The sequence below is a fragment of the Berghia stephanieae genome, chromosome 11, assembly GCF_034508935.2.
Source record: "Berghia stephanieae isolate SIO BIC M18660-M18661 chromosome 11, UCSD_Bste_1.3, whole genome shotgun sequence".
NCBI lineage: Eukaryota > Metazoa > Mollusca > Gastropoda > Nudibranchia > Aeolidiidae > Berghia > Berghia stephanieae.
The window spans coordinates 16160408-16183456 of record NC_088370.1 but is presented as its reverse complement, the minus strand read 5'-3'; the positions used below and the strand labels follow the sequence as shown (position 1 = coordinate 16183456).

The 23049-nt window shown below is 39.4% G+C and overlaps 2 protein-coding genes across 2 annotated transcripts in view; both read left to right on the top strand.

Annotated features, from left to right (window-relative positions):
- Positions 1-23049, top strand: part of LOC144957404 (solute carrier organic anion transporter family member 3A1-like) — a 123920-nt gene that overhangs the window by 76049 nt on the left and 24822 nt on the right. The window contains exons 3-5 of the mRNA XM_078888687.1: positions 14175-15904; positions 17085-17185; positions 20210-20423. Coding sequence (XP_078744813.1) covers positions 14605-15904; positions 17085-17185; positions 20210-20423 — 1615 coding nt within the window. The 5' untranslated portion in view covers positions 14175-14604. The remainder of the gene's footprint in view (positions 1-14174; positions 15905-17084; positions 17186-20209; positions 20424-23049) is intronic.
- LOC144956349 (uncharacterized) lies at positions 4273-13120 on the top strand. Its single transcript, XM_078886846.1, has 5 exons — positions 4273-4432; positions 7550-8203; positions 10420-11145; positions 11311-11552; positions 11948-13120. Exons 1-5 carry the CDS (start codon positions 4273-4275, stop codon positions 13118-13120), a joined length of 2955 nt encoding a protein of 984 aa, XP_078742972.1.

The following is a 23049-nucleotide window of genomic DNA, read 5'->3' as shown; positions in this document are numbered from 1 at the left end:
CTTCTCCGAGTCTCCAGTAGTCTGCCCCTATTGGCGATTACCAGTGAATTATGAAGATAGTTAGGGTCAATTTTCTGTGATTTTGTTGGTTAGAATAGAATGTTAATCAACACTAATCACCACTAAATCAACAACACAACGGTAGTAAGGACGCAAGAATAATATCATATTTGTAAATAGAATAACAGCTGAAAACATAATTATTTGGTGGCACTTTGTAACATCCAATAGCAAGTGTTGCTTGTGACAATGTAAAATAGCGATGACACCAAAGTTCAACTTACCTTTTCTGCCTGGAGCCATATGAAATTTGCTGGAAAGGCAAATGAAAGTGCTGCACTTCAAAGACTGGTAAGAAGGGTGGATCAAAATTGCGAATCGCCATTTAACGAAACAAACTTCCACGTGTTCACGCATGCGTGTTGCTTGTGACAAATGACACCAAAACCAATAAACCTCAATATCGGCAAAACGGTATACATTTACTCCAAGATTTAAGTTCAGATAGTAAATCTATGCTTTTTTCTAATAATAAAGCATTTGATAAACATTAAATATGAGCTTTAAAGTTTCGTGCCGAGTCTTAGTATTGTGTTGTGTTTGATGACACCAAAGGTCACAAGCAACACCAACTTTTTAAGAACTCTATATGAAACTTAATCAGATATGTTATATACTGCAATTGCGTTTAAAAGTAAAATTTGACTTTATACTATTAGTCAAATTTCAATCACGTGAGCTAAAACATCACATTTAATTTCTACATGCTTTCTAAAAAGGTGATGCGTTGAGCTCGTTTTAAGCACACGCCAAACAGCATTCAAATTTCACTTTCAAGTTGTTTATTTCATATTCTGTTGAACAGAGTATGTTGAGCTATCTTATTTTATCTCTTCTTCATATTATCAATTGATTACAAGCATTAACCCAATGAAAACAGTTCATAATTAAGTAAAAATCAAATTTTCTTAACACTGGTATCAGGGGGGCACCTTTTGACCTTGGCTCATATATATATATATATATATATATATATATATATATATATATATATATATATATATATATATATATATATATATATATATATATAATTTTTAGATTTGCCAGTATTTTGGGGGCTTGTAGACAAAAAATTGTAGACAACAATTTTGTCCCTCGACCTTGATATTTTTTAAAAAATCGATTTGATGTGTCACATGATACGTTAATTCATTTAGTACCAAATCATGTAATCGATACCGTTATTATCAACTAAAACCATCAGGCGATACATTATACTATCGTCATCATCATCATCATCAGTATATAGCCGATAGAATTGACACTGTGTGCGGTTAGTAATTACATAACCCTTCTGTCGAGGCGTGTGGGTTATATTACACTGGACTATTAATTGTGATCGATGGATTCATTGTTTTGACGGGGGTCATAGCCGACTTCAGTGCATGCCAGTGTTACGGGTTGTTATATATATATATATATATATATATATATATATATATATATATATATATATATATATATATATATATATAAAGATAGATAGAATGAAGTTGACGCCACTCAGGTCTTTGTTATTATGTCCCGTCCTACATGTTAAATGTTGCAGTTGACCAGGGACCCCTTGTAAAGCGCTTTGAGCACATTTAGTGGATATTGCGCTATATAATTTTTTAAATATTTTTTTTGTTATTGTTTTTTTGCCATCTATGTTTATGAGTAAATCTCACTAAACTGTATTAATCAGACTATAAATGAATAAATGTTCATGGCTACACATAATTTTGTGTGTTGGTACGTTATACTTCCGGATGGCGAGTTCCGTTTTTCTTTTGGTGTATTAATGTGGGATTGTTCTCCCATTAATGTTTTCTTCTATCAATACATCTTTTCTCCATAAAAAAAATAAATGAATATATATATATATATATATATATATATATATATATATATATATATATATATATATATATATATATATGTTTATGTTTATATATATATATATATATTTTATTTATATATATATATATATATATATATATATATATATATATATATATATATATATATATATATATATATATCGTTTAGTAATGTTGATTTCGAATTGCCCACAACTAACAACCAACGTTTACCTGGCCTCGCGATTTTATCTATTTTAAAAATGAAATATATGCATGCAAAATAGTAAAATATGCACACACACAAAAATTAAAAAATATGCAAATTACTCGTCCTAAAAATTGAAAGCATGTCCAATTAAAAATTGAAAGATAAAATTAAAATTCAACTGTTGCATAGATTAAAAGTAAAAATAATGTGATACGCGCGTTACGCAAGGAAGGATACATATTTATTTCATTATCATTCCGGATACATGTTAACTCACTCAACACTAACACCGATTATATCCGTAGTTTACCGGGGTTACTGTTATCCCCATGCCTATTTATTACATTTTTATAAGACAAAGCATGGCATAGGCGCAGGTAGTATCAAAGCTAATATTTTTAGTTTTTTGCATGTTAATAGTTGGTAGAATAAAACGATCTATGTACGTGTTCATTTTTAATACATTTTTTTTCCAATTTTGAAAAGTAGCAAAAATGTCTGGGATTGAGTGAGTTTAGTAAGAGCTTTAAATTAAATTGTTTAAATGACAAGAATTCACAATCAGCATGGGATGTACACATTAACATTTTTAGGTATTAGATTACCAAGGATGTATATGCATGTGTATATATTTTATATATATATATATATATATATATATATTATATATATAATATATTATTGTCACAAGGTGCGTTCGCAACTCGCAATGGATGCAAAGGCCGCTTATGACCTTAAAGTGTGGAGAGGTAGACGTGGACGTTACGATCACCAACAGAACAACGTATCTGACAAGAGAGCCATAATTATTTATTTATAATAAAAAGTAAGGGGAACAGCTCATAGTTATTGAGCAAAACAGAATAACATTGGATATATTGACAGGAAAAATCAAAAATACATACAAGTAAAAAGAAGTAAAGCAATATAAAATCTATACATGTAAGTTTTAACCAAAATAAACTATACTCCACCCAGGTTGCAACCGTTTCATTAATTCCCACTAAAAATGAAATTATTAATTACATGATGGTACAAAGTAAACTGTTCATATTCCGAAAGGAGAATAAAATTAATTAACAAAATTGTTCACACAAGGCGCGGTGTTCCAGCCTGTTACAAGTCAAAATTGTTCCAAAATAAAACACATAGATCGAATGTTACTTCCTCGTCTTTACATTACATTGTATTTTGTTCATATTTCTCAAAAACAGTTATCGGGCGCTGCCAAAAATTATATTGTTCAAAAGGGTACAAAACACATTTACCGGGCGCTATGTCCTAGCCCCGTCAAAATTACAAAGTTCAAAGATGCAAACGCATTTACCGGGCGCTATGTCCTAGCCCCGTCAGCTCTTCACGAGCACAAATACAAAAACACAATATCGCTTAGAGCCCATAACCGGGTACGATACACAAAATACTGGCCATATTAGGCCCACTTCGGCTACAATACAGCCTAAAACACATTGCTGGCCAACACACAGGCCCAACACATATCGCCTGAGAGCCCATATTCGGGTGCGACATAAAATACTGGCCACTTTGGGCCCTTTTTCACCGTGGCTTCAACATAGCCAAACAGAATTCCAGCCAACACACAGGCTGTACAGGTCTTCCTTCTTCGACCTCAAATCGCAGACTGCCAGTTGAACATCGACCCAAGCCGAAACATAGGACAGGGTATCTAACGGTATCTCAATGTATCTCAAAGTATCTCGGTTGCTGCATAAGACTGATGAGGGTGTCTTAACACTGATGGAACATGATAACCCTCCGTTCTTTCATTGCCTTCATAGTCTACACCACCCACGGCGAATACAAGGGAGTCCCTATTCCAACACCCATCCTACACTCACAAATCATTTAATTATTCCGTCTACTTTAATGCTGATAGGAGCCACTTGGAGGAAGCGCTGCGTCACGTGATCACTTTTTAGCGTTGCTTTAGCGTTGATCACTGGAGCCCACCAACTTCAATTTGATTTAAATTCTATATTATTATTATTCTATATTTTCAAACGGAATTGTGTTCAATTTATATGTTGTGAATTCATTCATCTGGATAGTGTATATATTCGTAAAACTTGTGCAATTTTAAACAATAGTTTAACACCTATTTATCGCCTGCCATCTCGGTCCCTTTGTTTACAAACAATGAACGCCATTTTTGGTTCCGAGTCAGTGATGGAGAAAGAAACAATCGAGAGTAGCCGAGCGGACGATAAGAAAGGGAAAGGAGGTGGTGAAGTGAAAGACGGGGCGAGCGAGAAGGAATGTGTTGGGAAAGGAAGTGTAAGAGGTGTGAAGGGGAAAGGTAAAGGAAAGAAAACGGAGGGGAGCAGTTACGGTGCTGGTAGTAACAAGATATGAAGTGAATAGAAAAGTGCCAGAAGACAATAGAGAATAAAAAATTTTTCGCGGCGGTGGTGGGGTTTGAACCTGCGACCTTATTGGTACGACAACTCCGCCTGGCAGGTGAGAGCGTGGCTCTACCGTGTGAGCTATCCACGAACACAAAAATATTCGTTTCAAACTCAAAGTCATTACTAGATCCCTCTCTCACCCACTTCTTGAGACCGCCGATTCGTTCGTACACCACCATCGCGAATAATTTTGACCAGCAGTTAAGCTTAATAGCCAATATTCTCAACACAAACATAACATAGAAACGATTGAGACATTGAGTATGCTCCGGTGTATGGGGTGAATTTTTAATTCAGAAAAGTGAGTGGAGCAGGCACTTATGTTGGTAACAACAAGATATGAAGTGAATAGAAAAGTGCCAGAAGACAATAGAGAATAAAAAATTTTTCGCGGCGGTGGTGGGGTTTGAACCTGCGACCTTATTGGTACGACAACTCCGCCTGGCAGGTGAGAGCGTGGCTCTACCGTGTGAGCTATCCACGAACACAAAAATATTCGTTTCAAACTCAAAGTCATTACTAGATCCCTCTCTCACCCACTTCTTGAGACCGCCGATTCGTTCGTACACCACCATCGCGAATAATTTTGACCAGCAGTTAAGCTTAATAGCCAATATTCTCAACACAAACATATAACATAGAAACGATTGAGACATTGAGTATGCTCCGGTGTATGGGGTGAATTTTTAATTCAGAAAAGTGAGTGGAGCAGGCACTTATGTTGGTAACAACAAGATATGAAGTGAATAGAAAAGTGCCAGAAGACAATAGAGAATAAAAATTTTTCGCGGCGGTGGTGGGGTTTGAACCTGCGACCTTATTGGTACGACAACTCCGCCTGGCAGGTGAGAGCGTGGCTCTACCGTGTGAGCTATCCACGAACACAAAAATATTCGTTTCAAACTCAAAGTCATTACTAGATCCCTCTCTCACCCACTTCTTGAGACCGCCGATTCGTTCGTACACCACCATCGCGAATAATTTTGACCAGCAGTTAAGCTTAATAGCCAATATTCTCAACACAAACATATAACATAGAAACGATTGAGACATTGAGTATGCTCCGGTGTATGGGGTGAATTTTTAATTCAGAAAAGTGAGTGGAGCAGGCACTTATGTTGGTAACAACAAGATATGAAGTGAATAGAAAAGTGCCAGAAGACAATAGAGAATAAAAAATTTTTCGCGGCGGTGGTGGGGTTTGAACCTGCGACCTTATTGGTACGACAACTCCGCCTGGCAGGTGAGAGCGTGGCTCTACCGTGTGAGCTATCCACGAACACAAAATATTCGTTTCAAACTCAAAGTCATTACTAGATCCCTCTCTCACCCACTTCTTGAGACCGCCGATTCGTTCGTACACCACCATCGCGAATAATTTTGACCAGCAGTTAAGCTTAATAGCCAATATTCTCAACACAAACATATAACATAGAAACGATTGAGACATTGAGTATGCTCCGGTGTATGGGGTGAATTTTTAATTCAGAAAAGTGAGTGGAGCAGGCACTTATGTTGGTAACAACAAGATATGAAGTGAATAGAAAAGTGCCAGAAGACAATAGAGAATAAAAAATTTTTCGCGGCGGTGGTGGGGTTTGAACCTGCGACCTTATTGGTACGACAACTCCGCCTGGCAGGTGAGAGCGTGGCTCTACCGTGTGAGCTATCCACGAACACAAAAATATTCGTTTCAAACTCAAAGTCATTACTAGATCCCTCTCTCACCCACTTCTTGAGACCGCCGATTCGTTCGTACACCACCATCGCGAATAATTTTGACCAGCAGTTAAGCTTAATAGCCAATATTCTCAACACAAACATATAACATAGAAACGATTGAGACATTGAGTATGCTCCGGTGTATGGGGTGAATTTTTAATTCAGAAAAGTGAGTGGAGCAGGCACTTATGTTGGTAACAACAAGATATGAAGTGAATAGAAAAGTGCCAGAAGACAATAGAGAATAAAAAATTTTTCGCGGCGGTGGTGGGGTTTGAACCTGCGACCTTATTGGTACGACAACTCCGCCTGGCAGGTGAGAGCGTGGCTCTACCGTGTGAGCTATCCACGAACACAAAAATATTCGTTTCAAACTCAAAGTCATTACTAGATCCCTCTCTCACCACTTCTTGAGACCGCCGATTCGTTCGTACACCACCATCGCGAATAATTTTGACCAGCAGTTAAGCTTAATAGCCAATATTCTCAACACAAACATATAACATAGAAACGATTGAGACATTGAGTATGCTCCGGTGTATGGGGTGAATTTTTAATTCAGAAAAGTGAGTGGAGCAGGCACTTATGTTGGTAACAACAAGATATGAAGTGAATAGAAAAGTGCCAGAAGACAATAGAGAATAAAAAATTTTTCGCGGCGGTGGTGGGGTTTGAACCTGCGACCTTATTGGTACGACAACTCCGCCTGGCAGGTGAGAGCGTGGCTCTACCGTGTGAGCTATCCACGAACACAAAAATATTCGTTTCAAACTCAAAGTCATTACTAGATCCCTCTCTCACCCACTTCTTGAGACCGCCGATTCGTTCGTACACCACCATCGCGAATAATTTTGACCAGCAGTTAAGCTTAATAGCCAATATTCTCAACACAAACATATAACATAGAAACGATTGAGACATTGAGTATGCTCCGGTGTATGGGGTGAATTTTTAATTCAGAAAAGTGAGTGGAGCAGGCGCTGGTAGTAGTAGCGTTGGTAGCAGTAGCGTTGGTAGCAGTGAACTGGACTTTAATGAAATAAAACAGCAACTCAGTGTGTTGATGGGATTGGTGCCAGTGGTGAGCCAAATGAAGGAGGCCTTTGACCGTTTTAATGAAATGGAGGAGGAAGATGCTAATGTCAATATTGGCCTTTCGCGGCCAATATGTAATGATGACATTGAGTCTGATCTTTCGCGATCAGGCAGTAAAGATGTAAGTAATGCTGACCTTTCGCGGTCAGGCAGTAAAGATGTAGAATGTAATGCTGACCTTTCGCGGTCAGTTGATATGGTGCCAGGCAGTAGTAGAGATGCAGGGATGATGGAGCAGGCATTCTCATATTTCGAGAATGTGGTAGGCAGGACAGAAGTGAAAGGGAAGGTGCTGGCAGAGAATGTTTCAACTGGTGTTACACAGGTTTTATGTGACGGTCTGCCCAAGGATACGATTACTGCTCTCTCTGAAAAATATCCAGTGCCAGCAAATTGCTCTAGACTAGAGGTTGTCCAATGCAATGAGGAGGTTTTTAAACAGATATCCCCTGCCTCTAGAATGAGGGACGCATCCTTGCAGAAAGTGCAGGTATCGCTTATGAAAGGCATTACTGCTGTTTGCAGGGCTATGGAGATGGTGAAAGGAGATAACAAAGAAGTACTGGAAAATATTTCGGATGGAGTCGCTTTGCTCACCAATGCCTCTCATAGTTTGGATATTTATAGAAGACAGTCACTTCGCGGTGAAATTAGAGATGACCTCAACGCTCTCTGTACCGCTTCCTATCCTGTTAGTGACAAGTTATTTGGGAGCAACATTAAAGATAAGATTAAAGACATGAACGATTCTATTCGAGTGGCAAAAACCACAAGGAGATTTTCCCCGTACCCGTCCCATGGCCAGAAAAGGTTTCCTTTTTTAGGCAAAGGTCAACCATGGAAAGGTCAAGGAGGGGGGACAAACACCTTTCGGGGGAATACAAGGACATGGAACAACCACAAACAACACCACAAGCAACACACATTCAAAAGGAGGAATTAAGGGGAGGGGCGACACCTGAAATATCGATTTTTGGGTCAAAATATAAAATTTCAGTTTTTTATTTATTATCAAAGAACAATCATTTTTTCACATATTTTCAGCACTTAGATGGTGATTTGGATAATATAAAGTTTGTAAATCGTCTTTCATAACCATGGAAGTCGACATGAAAATACCAAACTTTTCAATTTTTTGTAAGAATTCAACTGAAAATAATAGGACTGAAAAGCATTATAATACATATCGATGTTGTAAATTTTGATATCGATAGTTTAGTCTACTCTTTGCCCGTCTATTTGACACGGTTTCAGTCTCATAAATATCAGAATATGGGCAGGGGAGGAGTTTAGAAACTGTTAGTCGCGAACAAAGATTGTGTGTCAAACAGCTGATAAGAGGTCAAGTTGTCAGGTAAATACAACGTGATCACGAATGGTGCGATCTGATTGGCTGACCTTGTTCTAGACCTCTGACTCCGCGCCAGGGATTGGATGTTGAGTCAGGGTGAAAGTTCGCCTCTCTTACTATTATATTTTACTACGATTTGTTTACCTTTCGATTGATCAGTTGTTTTATCAAATTTTGACACGTATTCACGTTAATTATCTCTAAATATTTCCAATTTTTACTGGATTATTATAAATATACCTAAAGTGACAAAAAAATCCAAACGTTGGCAACAGTTATTTGCTACAAAAGCCAAGAAAGCAAGAAAGTTATGATGGCTCGTGGTTGACCCGTGACTACAAATCTTTGATTGGAATTTGGTGTGTGATAGTAGTATTATGATAAAGCGATTCCAAGCAATGCCACAGCGGAAAGAAATGAAATGGGCTATTCTTGCTGGTCTTTACCACGGTTATTACATCAATGACTTCCCTCAACATAGGTATTGTCCTCCTGAACCGGACTCCAGATGCTTTTATAAAAAATATATATTACTGCCCATGTGTATCCTGTTGACACAAGCAGCGTGTAAATACACCTTTGAATTTTGATTTAATTCATGAGCACTTGAAGCCTGTAAATGCTTTGTTGAAGTGTTGTGAGATGAAGACAACACAAAATCCAAACGAAAGGTTTCATAATTCTGTTTGGTCAAGATGCCATAAAACATACTTCCATTCCCTAAAAAAAGTTGAGTTTGGTGCAGAGTATAATTTTGGTCCAATAGAAATAACATCCCTGAAAGTGTCTTTGGGCATCGGTGGACTGAGAGAACACTCCCAGATGTTGAGTCAGCAAGCAGAGTCAAAAAGACTTGACCAGAGCATAAGGGTTGCTCAACACAAAGAGAAAAAAAAAGACGCAAAATGAAAGCTCAGACCCGTGAAAAAGCCCAGAGGGAGGCAGAAAAAGAACACGGGGGACCCTCATACGGTGCTGATATGTTTTGAGCTGGTTGTACCGTTTTGTCTTATTATTTTCATTCATTGTTATCTTTGATCTCGTTTTTCTCAAAATGACATTTTTTAACACTATTTTTTATCTTATTTTGTCATTTATCAATCAATTTGTTTAAAACTTTGCATGTCTAGAGCTATAGTGATTATCTAAAATTATACAGAAGGAATTTTAAATATCTTTATTATTTTTGAAAAATTGACATTTTTATGTCAAAAAACATGATTTTTATCATACCGAAAAAATATAATTTTTAAAAATTTGTAAATAAAAATCTTTTTAAAATATTTAAAAAATGCTCTGTATTTTTTAATATAATATACAAATATACAACCATGCCAAATTTCAAGAAAATTCCATGGAAACTTATTGAGAAAGTAACTTTTTAAAATAGCACCCAGAGAAGAGTAAAATCCAAGATGGCGGCCGTCACCATGGCAACCGGACACGCCCACCGAAATAAATCACATGGTTCGAATCCATTGGTCATAGGCAATGTCCCAATATAAAAAGATATTGGATATAATCATTATTCTTGAAAATAGTTTCAGGTGTCGCCCCTCCCCTTAAAGGATAAGGTAACCCATTTGCATGGGGGCAGAACTAAATTATTTATATCTACTTGGAAAATGTATACCTCTGATCCTTTTATTATTCAATGTATTTCTGGATGTGCAATTGATTTTTTGTCCCCTCCTGTTCAAATGAAACCAGCTCATACTATCCAATTTAAACAGGATGAAAAGTTAGCTTTACAGGAGATGATAATACAATATGAAAGGGATGGTGTTATCCAGAAATGTACACCGGAGGAGGGTGATTTTGTTAATAATGTTTTCCTTAGGGAGAAACGTGCTATACCCGGTGAGCAGAGGAAAAAGTATCGAATGATATTAAATGTAAAACATCTCAACTCCTTTGTGCGTTATCGCCATTTTAAAATGGACACTTTACATTCTTGTTTACAACTTATAGAACCTAAATGTTTCATGGTTTCGCTAGATTTATCTAATGCATACCATTCTTTGCCCATGCACCCAGATTTTACGAAATTTCTTAAATTTGTTCATAATGAATCGTTATACCAATACCTTGTTCTTCCGCAGGGGTTCCGTGATAGTCTTAGAATCTTCACTAAAATCATGAAACCTATTGTTGCTCATCTGCATCTTAAGGGAATTATATGCAGTTTGTATATTGATGATTTTTATATTCAGGGCCCTTCTTATGAGGAATGCGAACATAATTTGAAGTACACGACCAATATTGTGCGTTCGTTAGGATTTGAAATATCAGATAAGTCTAACTTAACCCCATTTCAAGAAATGGAGCACTTAGGGTTTGTACTCAGTTCCTTGGATATGTCAGTGACTTTAAGTGATAAAAAGAAAGATCAGATTATTTGTATGATTGAGAACCTTCCTTCTTCCATCTCAGTTAGTATTTTTAGCTAAGATTATCGGCATGTTAGTCGCCTCTTTCCTGCTGTTGAATATGGACCTTTATTCTATAGAAGTCTTGAGTGTCAAAAAATTGAGGCTCTCAAACAAGTATATAACTTTGATAGATATATTAAAGTTTCAGTTCAATCTTTTATTGAATTAGAATGGTGGAAGTCTGAAGGCGTCCACAGTAAGAAACGATTACATATAGATAACCCTTCTTTTGTGATGAGAACTGATGCTTCAGGTCATGGCTATGGAGCAATTATGAATGATGTTGCCACACAGGGTATGTGGACGGAAGAAGAGCAGATGGATCACATCAACGTTCTAGAAATAAAAGCAGTTTATTTAGGACTTCAATCTTTGTGCAAAGATATTTCCAATTGTCACATTCGGGTAGAAGTAGATAATATGACAGCTGTTTCTTACATTAATAACATGGGGGGAACCCATTCAGTTAAATGCAATGACATCACACGAGAGTTAATTTTATGGTGCAAAACCAGGGGAATATGGATTTCAGCATGTCATATTCCCGGAGTGGAAAATACCATTGCTGATGATTATAGTAGAAAATTATCTATTCATACTGAGTGGTCGCTTAATCGAGCAGAGTTCAATAAGCTTTGTGATCATTTTGGAAATCCAGAAATTGATCTTTTTGCTTCTAGAACCAATTTTCTTATTCCCAAATATATGTCGTTATATCCTGACCCATCTGCCTGTGCCATTAATGCCTTTTATCATTTATGGGCTGGATTTGTGTATTTATTCCCTCCATTCAATATGATCCCCAGGGCTCTACAAAAGATACAACAAGACAAAGTATCGCGAGCGTTGGTGATAGCACCAATTTGGCAAACACAGACTTGGTTCCCCAAACTTATGACTATGCTGATAGCGCCCCCGGTCCATCTAAAAGCCTCAAAACACCTATTGACATTGGCATCAGACAGGGCAGCTGTGCACCCTTTGTATCCAAAACTAAAGTTGATGGCTTGTCTCTTATCAGGGCAAAAATCCGGAAACAAGGAGTTTCCAAGCACGCCTTAAAAATAATTATGAAAAGTTGGCGTCGCAACACCCAAAAACAGTACAATAGTTACTTACTGAAATTTATCCAGTTTTGTGATGCTGATGGGGTGGACCCTATGAGTAAAAATGTTCAGACTACTATAGCTTTTTTGACAATATTATTTCAATCTGGATTGGGATACAGTGCCATCAATACAGCGAGGTCAGCAGTGTCAACATTGAACGAGACCGGTTCAGATCCGCTAGTGTGTAGATTTATGAAAGGTGTATTTCATTCTCGACCCACTCGTGCCCGTTACACTACTGTTTGGGACATATCTACTGTGTTAAATTATTTAAGATCACTTTCCCCTGCTCGTGATCTTAACCTTTTTATGTTAGGAGCCAAACTTCTTATGCTACGTGCTCTTGTTACGGGACATAGGTGCCAATCATTTCATGCCATGACTATTGAATCATCTTGTTTATCTATTCATGATAGCAAAGCTATATTCCATATTAGTAAATTGCTTAAACATAACTCGCCTTCTAATCCTCAAACAATTATTACACTCCATGCATTTAATGAGGACAGGCGGATTTGTGTTATGACATATCTACGAGCATACTTGAAACGGACTAGACCACTTCGATCTTCTAATAAATTGTTTATTAGCACCCTTAGCCCTCACTTAGGAGTCTCCAAGGATACACTGTCACGTTGGATTAGACTTATCCTAACCAAGTCAGGAGTGGATACTAACATATTTAAAGCACACAGCACACGATCAGCATCTTGTTCTTCAGCAGCTAAGGGTGTAGATATATGGCATGTACTTAATACGGCAGGATGGAAAAGGGAGTCTACCTTTGCTCGATTCTATAAAAAGCCCATTGAATCTCATTCGGAATCTTTTGCAAATTCAGTACTATCCTCAAAACCTGCCCTGCTTTGAAATCTCCAAGTGGCTCCTATCAGCATTAAAGTAGACGGAATAATTAAAAAATTATACGAGTCTTACCTTGGGAAGACGAAGTATGATGATAATTATTCCGTCTCTTAATGCTGAAGGAGTCAATTGCCCTTCCCTCCCTTGCCCTTACTATTAATATGATTATAATTCTATATTGAGTATTATTGTTGTTTTTCGGTGAAATTGTGCTATATATTACACATGTGTAACCTATCGCGGGATAAGTTCATAGAGTACTTAGTTTAGTTGTGTATTATCATTACTACACACTTGTTGTGGGCAGCTTTTTCGGAGTTAAATAGTGATCACGTGACGCAGCGCTTCCTCCAATTGACTCCTTCAGCATTAAGAGACGGAATAATTATCATCATACTTCGTCTTCCCAAGGTAAGACTCGTATAATTTTTTAATTATATGGGTTGGATTCTACCCGAGACCTTGGTGGGTAGGACAACTATCTCCCTTTGTTAATAGAAGGCATTTCTTTACATATATATATATATATATATATATATATATATATATATATATATATATATATATATATATACACATACATACATATATATATATACATATATATATATATATATGTGTGTGTGTGTGTGTGTGTGTGTGTGTGTGTGTGTGTGTTTATTGGTTTTAAAAAAAGTATGCGAATACGCCCAAATACGAAAACAAAACAAAAACAAACAAACAAACAAAAACCCTTAAAAATGCAAAATATGCTGTGGAAGGCAGCAGCAGCCTCTTATGGTTTTCACACTACTATGTTATGGCTATCGACCCAATCAGCAAAGTCTGGTCCGCATTCGTGCACCGTCGCAAACCCGCCGGGTAGCATCGTCACAACACACCGTTCGACTAGATGCTCTGCCGTCTCAGGTTCTTGCCCACAGCGGTACATGTTGGACAGTCAGGAAGGCGAAATATGCACCGCAGATGCGGCCAAATGGTCCGCATTTCTCTAGAGGTCCAAGTTTACTTATGATCTACTATTTCTATTATTATCATATATATTTTTTTTTCATTTCAGTGATATGGGGAAAACACCAGTTCACTACAAGCAGCGGCAGCATTCCGACAATCACAAAGGGTGATCCGTTCAGCCAATAACTACAAACATCACTCACGGCCATTATCTGGTATTCTGAGATCTCATCTCGGTCCTACTTATTATCAACAATGAGATCATTACCATCGCTGCAACAGCTACTACAACTATTATTTCTACCTCATGCATTGCAAACTATAGTCATATCATCTAACATTTTATCGCTGTCATCTTACACAACCACGTGACATCGGATAAGGTCCACCTCAGCTGATAGCGTATGTGACGCTGTGTACAACGTCATTCAAAAAGAGCAAAATCAAATCACCCCTCACCCCGTTTCCCTCACTCCCTTTTCTCCGCTTGGTGTAATATAGATCAAGATGTTTTGATTTTATTTATTTATTTCAAAATGGACATCCACGAAAAAGATATCTCTTCACAAGAATCGACCGCAATGCTTCCGGATCGTCTTCTTTCTTCAGCTCTAAGGGGGAGCAGCGATGATGGCAGTGCAAACATGCAGCACCACCAGCAGCAGCAGCAGCACCCTTGCTTTCCGCAAGACAGTCCTTCCGCTTCCGGCGTGTCAAGAGCTTCAGGCAGCGCCAACACGCCTCAGTCCCCTCCCGTGTCGTACAGTCGTCTGAGTGAGATGGATATCAGCGAAGGCGTCGTTGACGAGGATGAAACCTACGACGACTTCGATCTGGAGCTGGACGAGATCCCGGACTTCTCCATGAGCGCCCTTCGACCGGGGAGCGAAATCGAATCCCCTGGGACGGTGAGCGAGGGTCAGCGCTCGCTGGGTCTGACCAGCTCCATGAGCGAGCGATCCGAGCGGTCGGACAACAGTCGAACCGTGCTGATTCCCGCCGGAAGACCCACCGGCAACGATAAATCAAAACGTCAGTACCACGACAACTCGGGTTACAGAAAGAGAAACGCTTCGGGTACTAGTTACGACAACGACGACGATGACGACGACGGTAATGAAGACGATGATGAGAGAAAGAGACTGGCGGTCGTCGTCGTCGATGGTGGCGGAGAGAGAAAAGACGATGACGGAAAAGAACCCAACGGCAGAGCGGATCGCTCTCTATCCCTCGACGAAACGGAAAACACTTGCGGAATCGGATTACTCAACCCGCCCTGTTTCAACATCTGCGCCAACTTGAAAATGTTCGTCTTCTTCATGTGCGTTTTGCAGGTGACCGCCACCGCTCTCACCACGGGCTACCTCAACAGCGTCATCACCACCATTGAAAAACGCTTCGAGATCGGCAGTTCGATTTCGGGGCTCATCGCGGCCGCCTACGAATTCGGCAATCTGGTCGCGGTTATTTTTGTCTCTTACCTAGGCGCCAATCGCCACATCCCCAAATGGATCGGTTCGGGCGTGATCCTCATGGGCGTCGGATCTCTCCTGTTTTCCCTGCCGCACATCATAGCGCCCAAGTACACGATCCGGTCGGGCGTCTCTCAGAACGAAACGGAGGACGAGAACATCTGCAAGGGTCACCATCACTCCATGCACCACGGCTCGGCCGAGCAGGATTTTTGCATCTCGGAAAATTCTGGAAATTGGGGCTACGTGTTGGTGTTGGTGGCCGCCCAGGTCCTCATCGGCACGGGTGGTACCCCGATTATGACCTTGGGAGTTACCTACGTAGACAGCCACGTGGTGAAGGAGAAGTCTCCGACACTCCTCGGTAAGCGTTGTGGGCATGTTTATAATGTGTGTGTGTGTGTGTGTGTGTGTGATTGTGTGTGTGTGTGTGTGGAGAGAGAGAAAGAGATATTGAGACGTTTGATGAATATAATAATATAGAGAATAAGAGAGGGAGAGGGATAGAGAATAAGAGAGGGAGAGGGAGGTGTGACTGAGTGTGTATGTGTGTGTGTGTGTGTGTGTGTTAGTTTGCAATCCCAGGTTTTAGAGTTGTTTTGGGGGTTTTGTTTTTTGATTTTGTTTTTATTTTTATTTTATTTTTTATTTTTGTTTCTTTTTTTTTTTTTGTTGTTGTTATTGACAAGATGAGTGTCATTTTAATCGATTAAATTATCTGACCAAAATTTTAAAAGACCATCTAACGAGCTTGCACGGTTTTACGTTAACACGTACTCCAAAATAAATAAATAAAATATACATGTTTTTAAAATTTTGGCCCAGAAAACTTGCCCTTCAAATAATATCAGTCAATTGAAATGACCCTCATCTAACAATTCTAAAAGATGTGAATGTGCCAGATTGGAGGTTTTTTTTTTTTTTTTTTTTTTTGGGGGGGGGGGGGGGGCAGAGTCCAGCAAAATAGGTGTCAATTATACAATAATCGCTGGATGCAAGCCCGCTCTGCACTACGCCATGCTGGAGCCGGGTGACGTGACCGAATGGATTAGTTACCTCCCTTGAGCCACGGATTCAATCACTCACGATTGTTTGGTTTCTCCCCGCCCTGAGCGTCCAGCGAGTAAACTGTACTGTATGGACCGGGACATTTTGACATTTACTGCCATTTTAAGTTAATTTGTCTACTTTTACAAGTTCTTGGGGGGCGAAGTGGCCGCGTGGTTAAGGCAATTCACTGTGACCCGGAGAGGATCCGGGTCCGAGCCCCGCTTCAGGCACTTTCGTTTTTTTTTCCTTGAGCAAGATTATTAACCCCCAATTTGCTCACTTGGACAACATGGGTGACTCCTGTTGACATCAGACATCTTGATTGATGAATTATCTATATTCCTTCAGGGAATGCCTAGGCGACGATATCTTACGATGTCGTGGCGGAGAGGCATAATTTTTTATTTATTTAAAAGATAATTTGTCTACTTTTACAAGTTTTTGACGGATGTCTCCCTCTTTTATACCCCCACCCCCTTGATTTCATTGACCAGCTTTCATCCACGCCTCTGGAGCCTTAGGGCCTGTTCTAGGATATGCTCTCGGGGCCCTTCTCCTGCAATACTATGTGGACACATTCACCCATGACGTACAGGTGAGTCAAAGGACCTTTCACTATTAAATCACTTAACCCTAACACCTACTATAGATAGTATGCGCTTGGCTAAGAAGCTCATAACATTGCCATCCGGAAGTATAACGGACCAACACACAAAACTGTGTGTATCCTTGAACGTTTATAGTCGGGTTAATACAGTTCAGTGAGCATTACTCATAAATGCGGATGGCAAAAAACAATAACAAAGACCTGAGTGACGTCATCTTCGAACTATCTATATCCGTAGTTTACCTGGGTTACTTTTACCCCATTCCTATTTATTACATTTTTCTGAGACAAATTACAGGCGTAGTATCAAAGCTATTGTTTTTAGTTTTTGTATGTTATTCAAATTTGAATAAAACTATGTATATACTCATTTTTTATACATTTTTTTTTTTCAATTTTGAAAAGTAGCAAAAATCGCTAGGATTGAGTGAGTTAAGACAAGACATCGGTCAGTATTTGTACAGTATCCTCTACACCATCGTCGTTGTCTTCTTCATCATCATCATCATCATCAGTTGTTATCAGCAGTAGAAACAACATGAAATGTAACAATATTTTCAATCGCATATTCAAAGTTCCGAGCACAAATCACAACATTTAATTTGTCTCTGTGGAGCAGATTATAAAAAAAAAACCCAGAGCTTTTATATAACGCAATATCCACTAAACGTGCTCAAAGCGCGTTACATGGAGTCCCTGGCCAACAGCAATGGTTAACATTTAGGACGGAACATGACGCCTGTTAGGCGATATTACAGTTTTGTCGGACAGAGACAACGCTGAAAATGGCCAGGTACTCATTTTACACCCGAGTACGGTGATAGAATGTGTGTAAAGAGCGTTCTCCAAAGACTCAACTATGCACCGGGTGAGACTCGAACCCAGGAACTTTCGATCCGAAAGCGAGTGTCATACCACAAGACCGCACGATCTGGGGGGTTACATCACCCTCTTTAGCTTGTTTGTTTTTTAATCCAAAAACTGGAGCATTTACTCAGCACATTATCATAATGTAATCAAAGCCCTTTTAAATGATTCCAAGCCAATAGCAACAACTAACAGGTAAGACGAGACATGATGCTTTTAATGCGGCTATGTGGTCTAGTGGTATGACACTCGCTTTGGGATTGGAAGGCCTTGGGTTCGAGCCTCGCTCGACGCGGAGTTGAGTCCTTGGAAAAGACTCTTTACTCACATTATCTCGCCGTACCTCAGGTGTAAAATGAGTATCTGGCAGTTAACAGCGTTGTCTCTGTCGGAAAAAAAAAATTGTAAAATCGCCTAACTGGCGTCTCGTTCTACCTGATATGTGTTGCGGTTGGCTAGGGACCCTTGTAAAGCGCTTTGAACACGTTTAGTGAATATTGCCCTATATAAAAGCAAGTTTTGTTTAATGCGATATTGAAACTTAAAAAAAAAAAAAAATTATTGACAAAGCTAGGCAACGCTTGTAAACGGCCAGGCAATCAATGCATACCCGAGTACGGTGAGAGAGGATGTGAGTAAGGACGGAGCCTCTTTTCAAGGGCTGAACTTTGCGCCGTCGCTCTCAGAGCTGGACTCGAATCCTGGACCTACTCGTCCGAAGGCGAGTGTCATACCACCTGAACGCAGTGCCGCAAACTTAAGGTCTGTGGTTCAAGGTGACGATTAAACGCATTTGGTACACTTTTTTTTTTCTTCGTCCCATCTTACTATTTATTTACCGTCAACTGGGGTCACTTTGCCTTCAGGGGTCACTTTGCCTTCAGGGGTCACTTTGCCTTCAAGGGTGACTTTGCCTTCAGGGGTGACTTTGCCTCTACAGATTTGGACAAACTGGATTATACCTAGTTTTGTAACAGTCATTTCTTTTGATGAAAAATCAAGTCCTCTAATAAGGGAAATAACTGCAACAAGCCTGAGAATACTCAAAATGCTCCAAATCGGTTGAGGCAAAGTCACCCCTGATGACGGTACTGGCGCTGAAATAACTTAATAGTGTCGCAAGCGCCGTAAAACCCATTTAAAATTAAAAATAAAAACAAATCCAATCCAATCAAACGATCTAAGTTCCTTCGCCACCATCTTTTCTGAATTCATATTCCAAACAGGACTGTAAGATGCCCCGAGTTCCTTGTGGTCAATTTCAACTTAAAGTGGCCAAACAGGACTCTCACGCGGCCAAAAACAGTACTAATACTTTGACCCCCTAGTAAAACTGATTAGACTTAGGAAAAAGAAAATTACTATTGTAAAAAAAAAAACAAAAGAAATGTGTGTAAATAAAAATTATAATTAATTATAGAAAATGTGATTCTCTATGGGACCAAGTTGGTCACGCACGTTTCCATCTGGCAGCCCCCGAGTCCCAAGCCATCCTCATTAACTCACTCAATCCTAACACCGACTTTATCCGTAGTTAACCCGGGTTACTTTTACCCCATCTCTATTTATTACATTTTTTCTGAGACAAATTCCACTACTACTGCTAGAGTGTGTATCTCCTTCACCGAAGAAGCCGGTATCCCATGATTCCAATTTCATGTGTGTAGAAGATACATGTACAAAGGAGATCTCCGTGAGGAATTTAGTCAGTTATGTAGTGGCACATATCCTGTGATTGTGATTAATCTATTATTTGGAGATACACTTCCGGAAAAAATAAAAGATGTGTGTGAAACGCAAAAAAATTCACAAAGGTTGGCAAAGCAAAGGATCCATCCTTATTCTACTAACAGAGCGAGAAAGAGGTTTTCTTTTTTAGGCCAACGCTGAGACAAATTATAGGCGTAGTATCAAAGTTAATGTTTTTAATTTTTACATAGTAATGATAGTTGAATAAAACTATCTATGCACATGCTCAGTTTTAATACACTTCTTTCTAAATTTGAAAAGTAGCAAAAATCTCTAGGATTTAGTGAGTTAACTTCTATCTACTTCTACCAGTAACAAGAGAAAAAAAATATCCTCTGCGAATCCAATCATTGTTTTTTATTATTTTCTTCCTCTCTCGTGTCTGCCCTTGACCAGATCACCCCGTCCAGTCCCAGGTGGATAGGGGCTTGGTGGGGAGGATTCATCATCTGCGGCTTCCTCCTCATCTCCCTCTCCCTGCCGTTCCTCGCCTACCCTCGGGTCCTGGTCAGGGAGAAGAGGGCCATCCTGGAGGCCAAGTCCGCCTCCCAGCAGAAGGAGGAGGAGGCGCATGCTCAAGAGGCCGAACAATACGGCAAATCTGTGAAAGGTGAGTTGGTGTGTGTGTGTGTGTGTGTGTGTGTGTGTGTGTGTGTGTGTGTGTGTGTGTGTGGTAATTAGGCCGAATTGGAAATGAATCCTCGAGTGGAAAATGGAAAGGGCTGCCTGAAGCCGGTGATCGTAAAATACTAACGAAAGAGTGAAAATGGAAAGGCTTCCTTCGTATGGGAACAAAACAGACAATGGACGTTTCGGGTACAAACCCTTCGTCAGCACAACAGTACACAAATAATCGTGGAAAACAAATAAAATATAATGTAAAAATGATTCCTCCAGGGGAAGGTGGGGGGGGGGGGGGAGTCAGTTGGTGCGTGATTAAAAAAAAAAAAAGAAGATATATATATATATACTTAAAAGCAAAAGCAGGCTTGCCAACCAATATGATTTCTCATATTTTGATACGCTTTGAGGTGTAAAAATAGGGGGCAGCGTGGCTCAGCGGTACGGTTTTTGCTTCGTACCCGGAAGGTAAGTATCGAGTTGGATCACCCGCCGCTGCGTTGTGATGTGGCCTTGAGCAAGTCACCTCGCCCTAGCTCAATTTGCGACGCTGCATTCCAGTCTCCCCTTGATATAGACCCTAGAGGAAAAAATTTCCCCTATGGGATTAATAAAAGGAATTTTTTTAAAAAAATAATAATTTTATTGTAATATGGAAATGTTGACAAAATATGCGAAATGCAAAAAGTCAGGATTTGTTTCAAAAAGGGAAAAAAATTGAACAAAAATAATAATAGAAAAATAAAAGTATGTTATGGAATATCACAGTCACCAGCTTGATGGGAACTTGAGTAGTCAGAGATGTATACACTTAAAAACAATAGCAGGCTTGCCAACCAGTACGGTTTCTCATATTTTAATACGATTTGAGGTCTAAATTATGATAATATTGGAATGTTGACTGATATATGCTAAATGCAAAAAGTCGTGATTTGTTACAAAAGGGGGGAAAATGAACAAAAGAAAATAGAATAGTAAAAGTATATTATTATGAATATTATTCCACTCCTCTCATTGAAAAACCTTATCATTTCTTGGTAGTAAATGTGTAATCGTTGGATAATATATTTGATGTCATATTATAAATTCATCGAAAATGAAAACTTGAGCTTTTTGAAAAAAAATTGCAAGCGGATTGTTTATGTAGATGTGAATTCGGGAATATGAAATTTCAGCAATGAATCCTGTAATCCGTTGACCAGCTTATTCATCCACCTACCCATCCATCCATTCATCTATCCATCCATATCCATCCACTCATCCATCCTTCCATCAATCCATCCATCCAGTCATCCATCCATTCACCCATCCACCCTTTCACCCATCACCCATCCACCCTTTCATCCATCCGAATCCATTTATCCATCCATCCATCCATCCATCCATCCACCCATCCACAATTAGATGAAATGAGTAGATATGATATCACAATTACACCGTCAAATCACAACCATCCTTCAATGAATTAATTGCTTCCATCCATCCATCCATCCACCCATTCCTTCACCCATCCATCCATCCATCTACCCGTTTATCCATACATCCACCTACCCATCTATCCGTTCATCCACCCATCCATCCATCAATGCTATCTGTTAATTCTTTCACCCATCTATTCATCTATCCACCCATCCATCCATTCACTCATCCATCTACCCAACCATCTATCCATGCGCCCATCCACTCAACTGCTACTTCATCTGTTTATCCACTCATTCATTCATTCATCCTTCCATCCATCCGTTCATCCATTCATATATCCATCCATCCATCCATCCATATTTCTTCCCATCTGTTTTTCATCCATTCATCTATTCACCCATCCACAATTAGATGAAATGAGTAGATAGGATATCACAGTCAAGCCGTCAAACCACAACGAATCTTCAATAAATGAAATGCTTCCATCAATCCATCCATCCATCCATCCATTCATTCATCCATCCATTCATCCATATATCCACATACCCATCCATCCATTTATCCACACATCTATCCATCCATCCATCCTATCTGTTACTTCATTCCCCTATCAATCCATTCATTCACCCATCCATCCATTCACGCATCCATCTATCCATGCACCCATTCACTCACCTGCTACTTCATTCATTCATTCATTCATTCATTCACCCTTCCATCCATCCACTCATCTGTTTTTCATCCATCATCCCATCGATCCATCAATCCATTCATCCATCCACCCACCCACCCACCCACAGATGAAATGAGTAGATAGGAAGGACAGTTAAATCGTCAAACCACAATCAACCTTCAATAAATGAATTGCTTCCATCCATCCATCCACACATCCATCCATCCATTTACCCATCCACTCAATGGCTACTTCATTCACCTATTCATTCATTCATTCACCCTTGCGCCCATCCATATATCCATCCATCCATCCATCTATCTACCCATCTGTTTTTCATCCATCCTTCCATCTATCTACCCATCTGTTTTTCATCCATCCTCCCATCGATCCGTCAATCCATCCATCCATCCATCCACCCATCCATCCATCTATCTACCCATCTGTTTTTCATCCATCCTTCCATCTATCTACCAATCTGTTTTTCATCCATCCTCCCATCGATCCGTCAATCCATCCA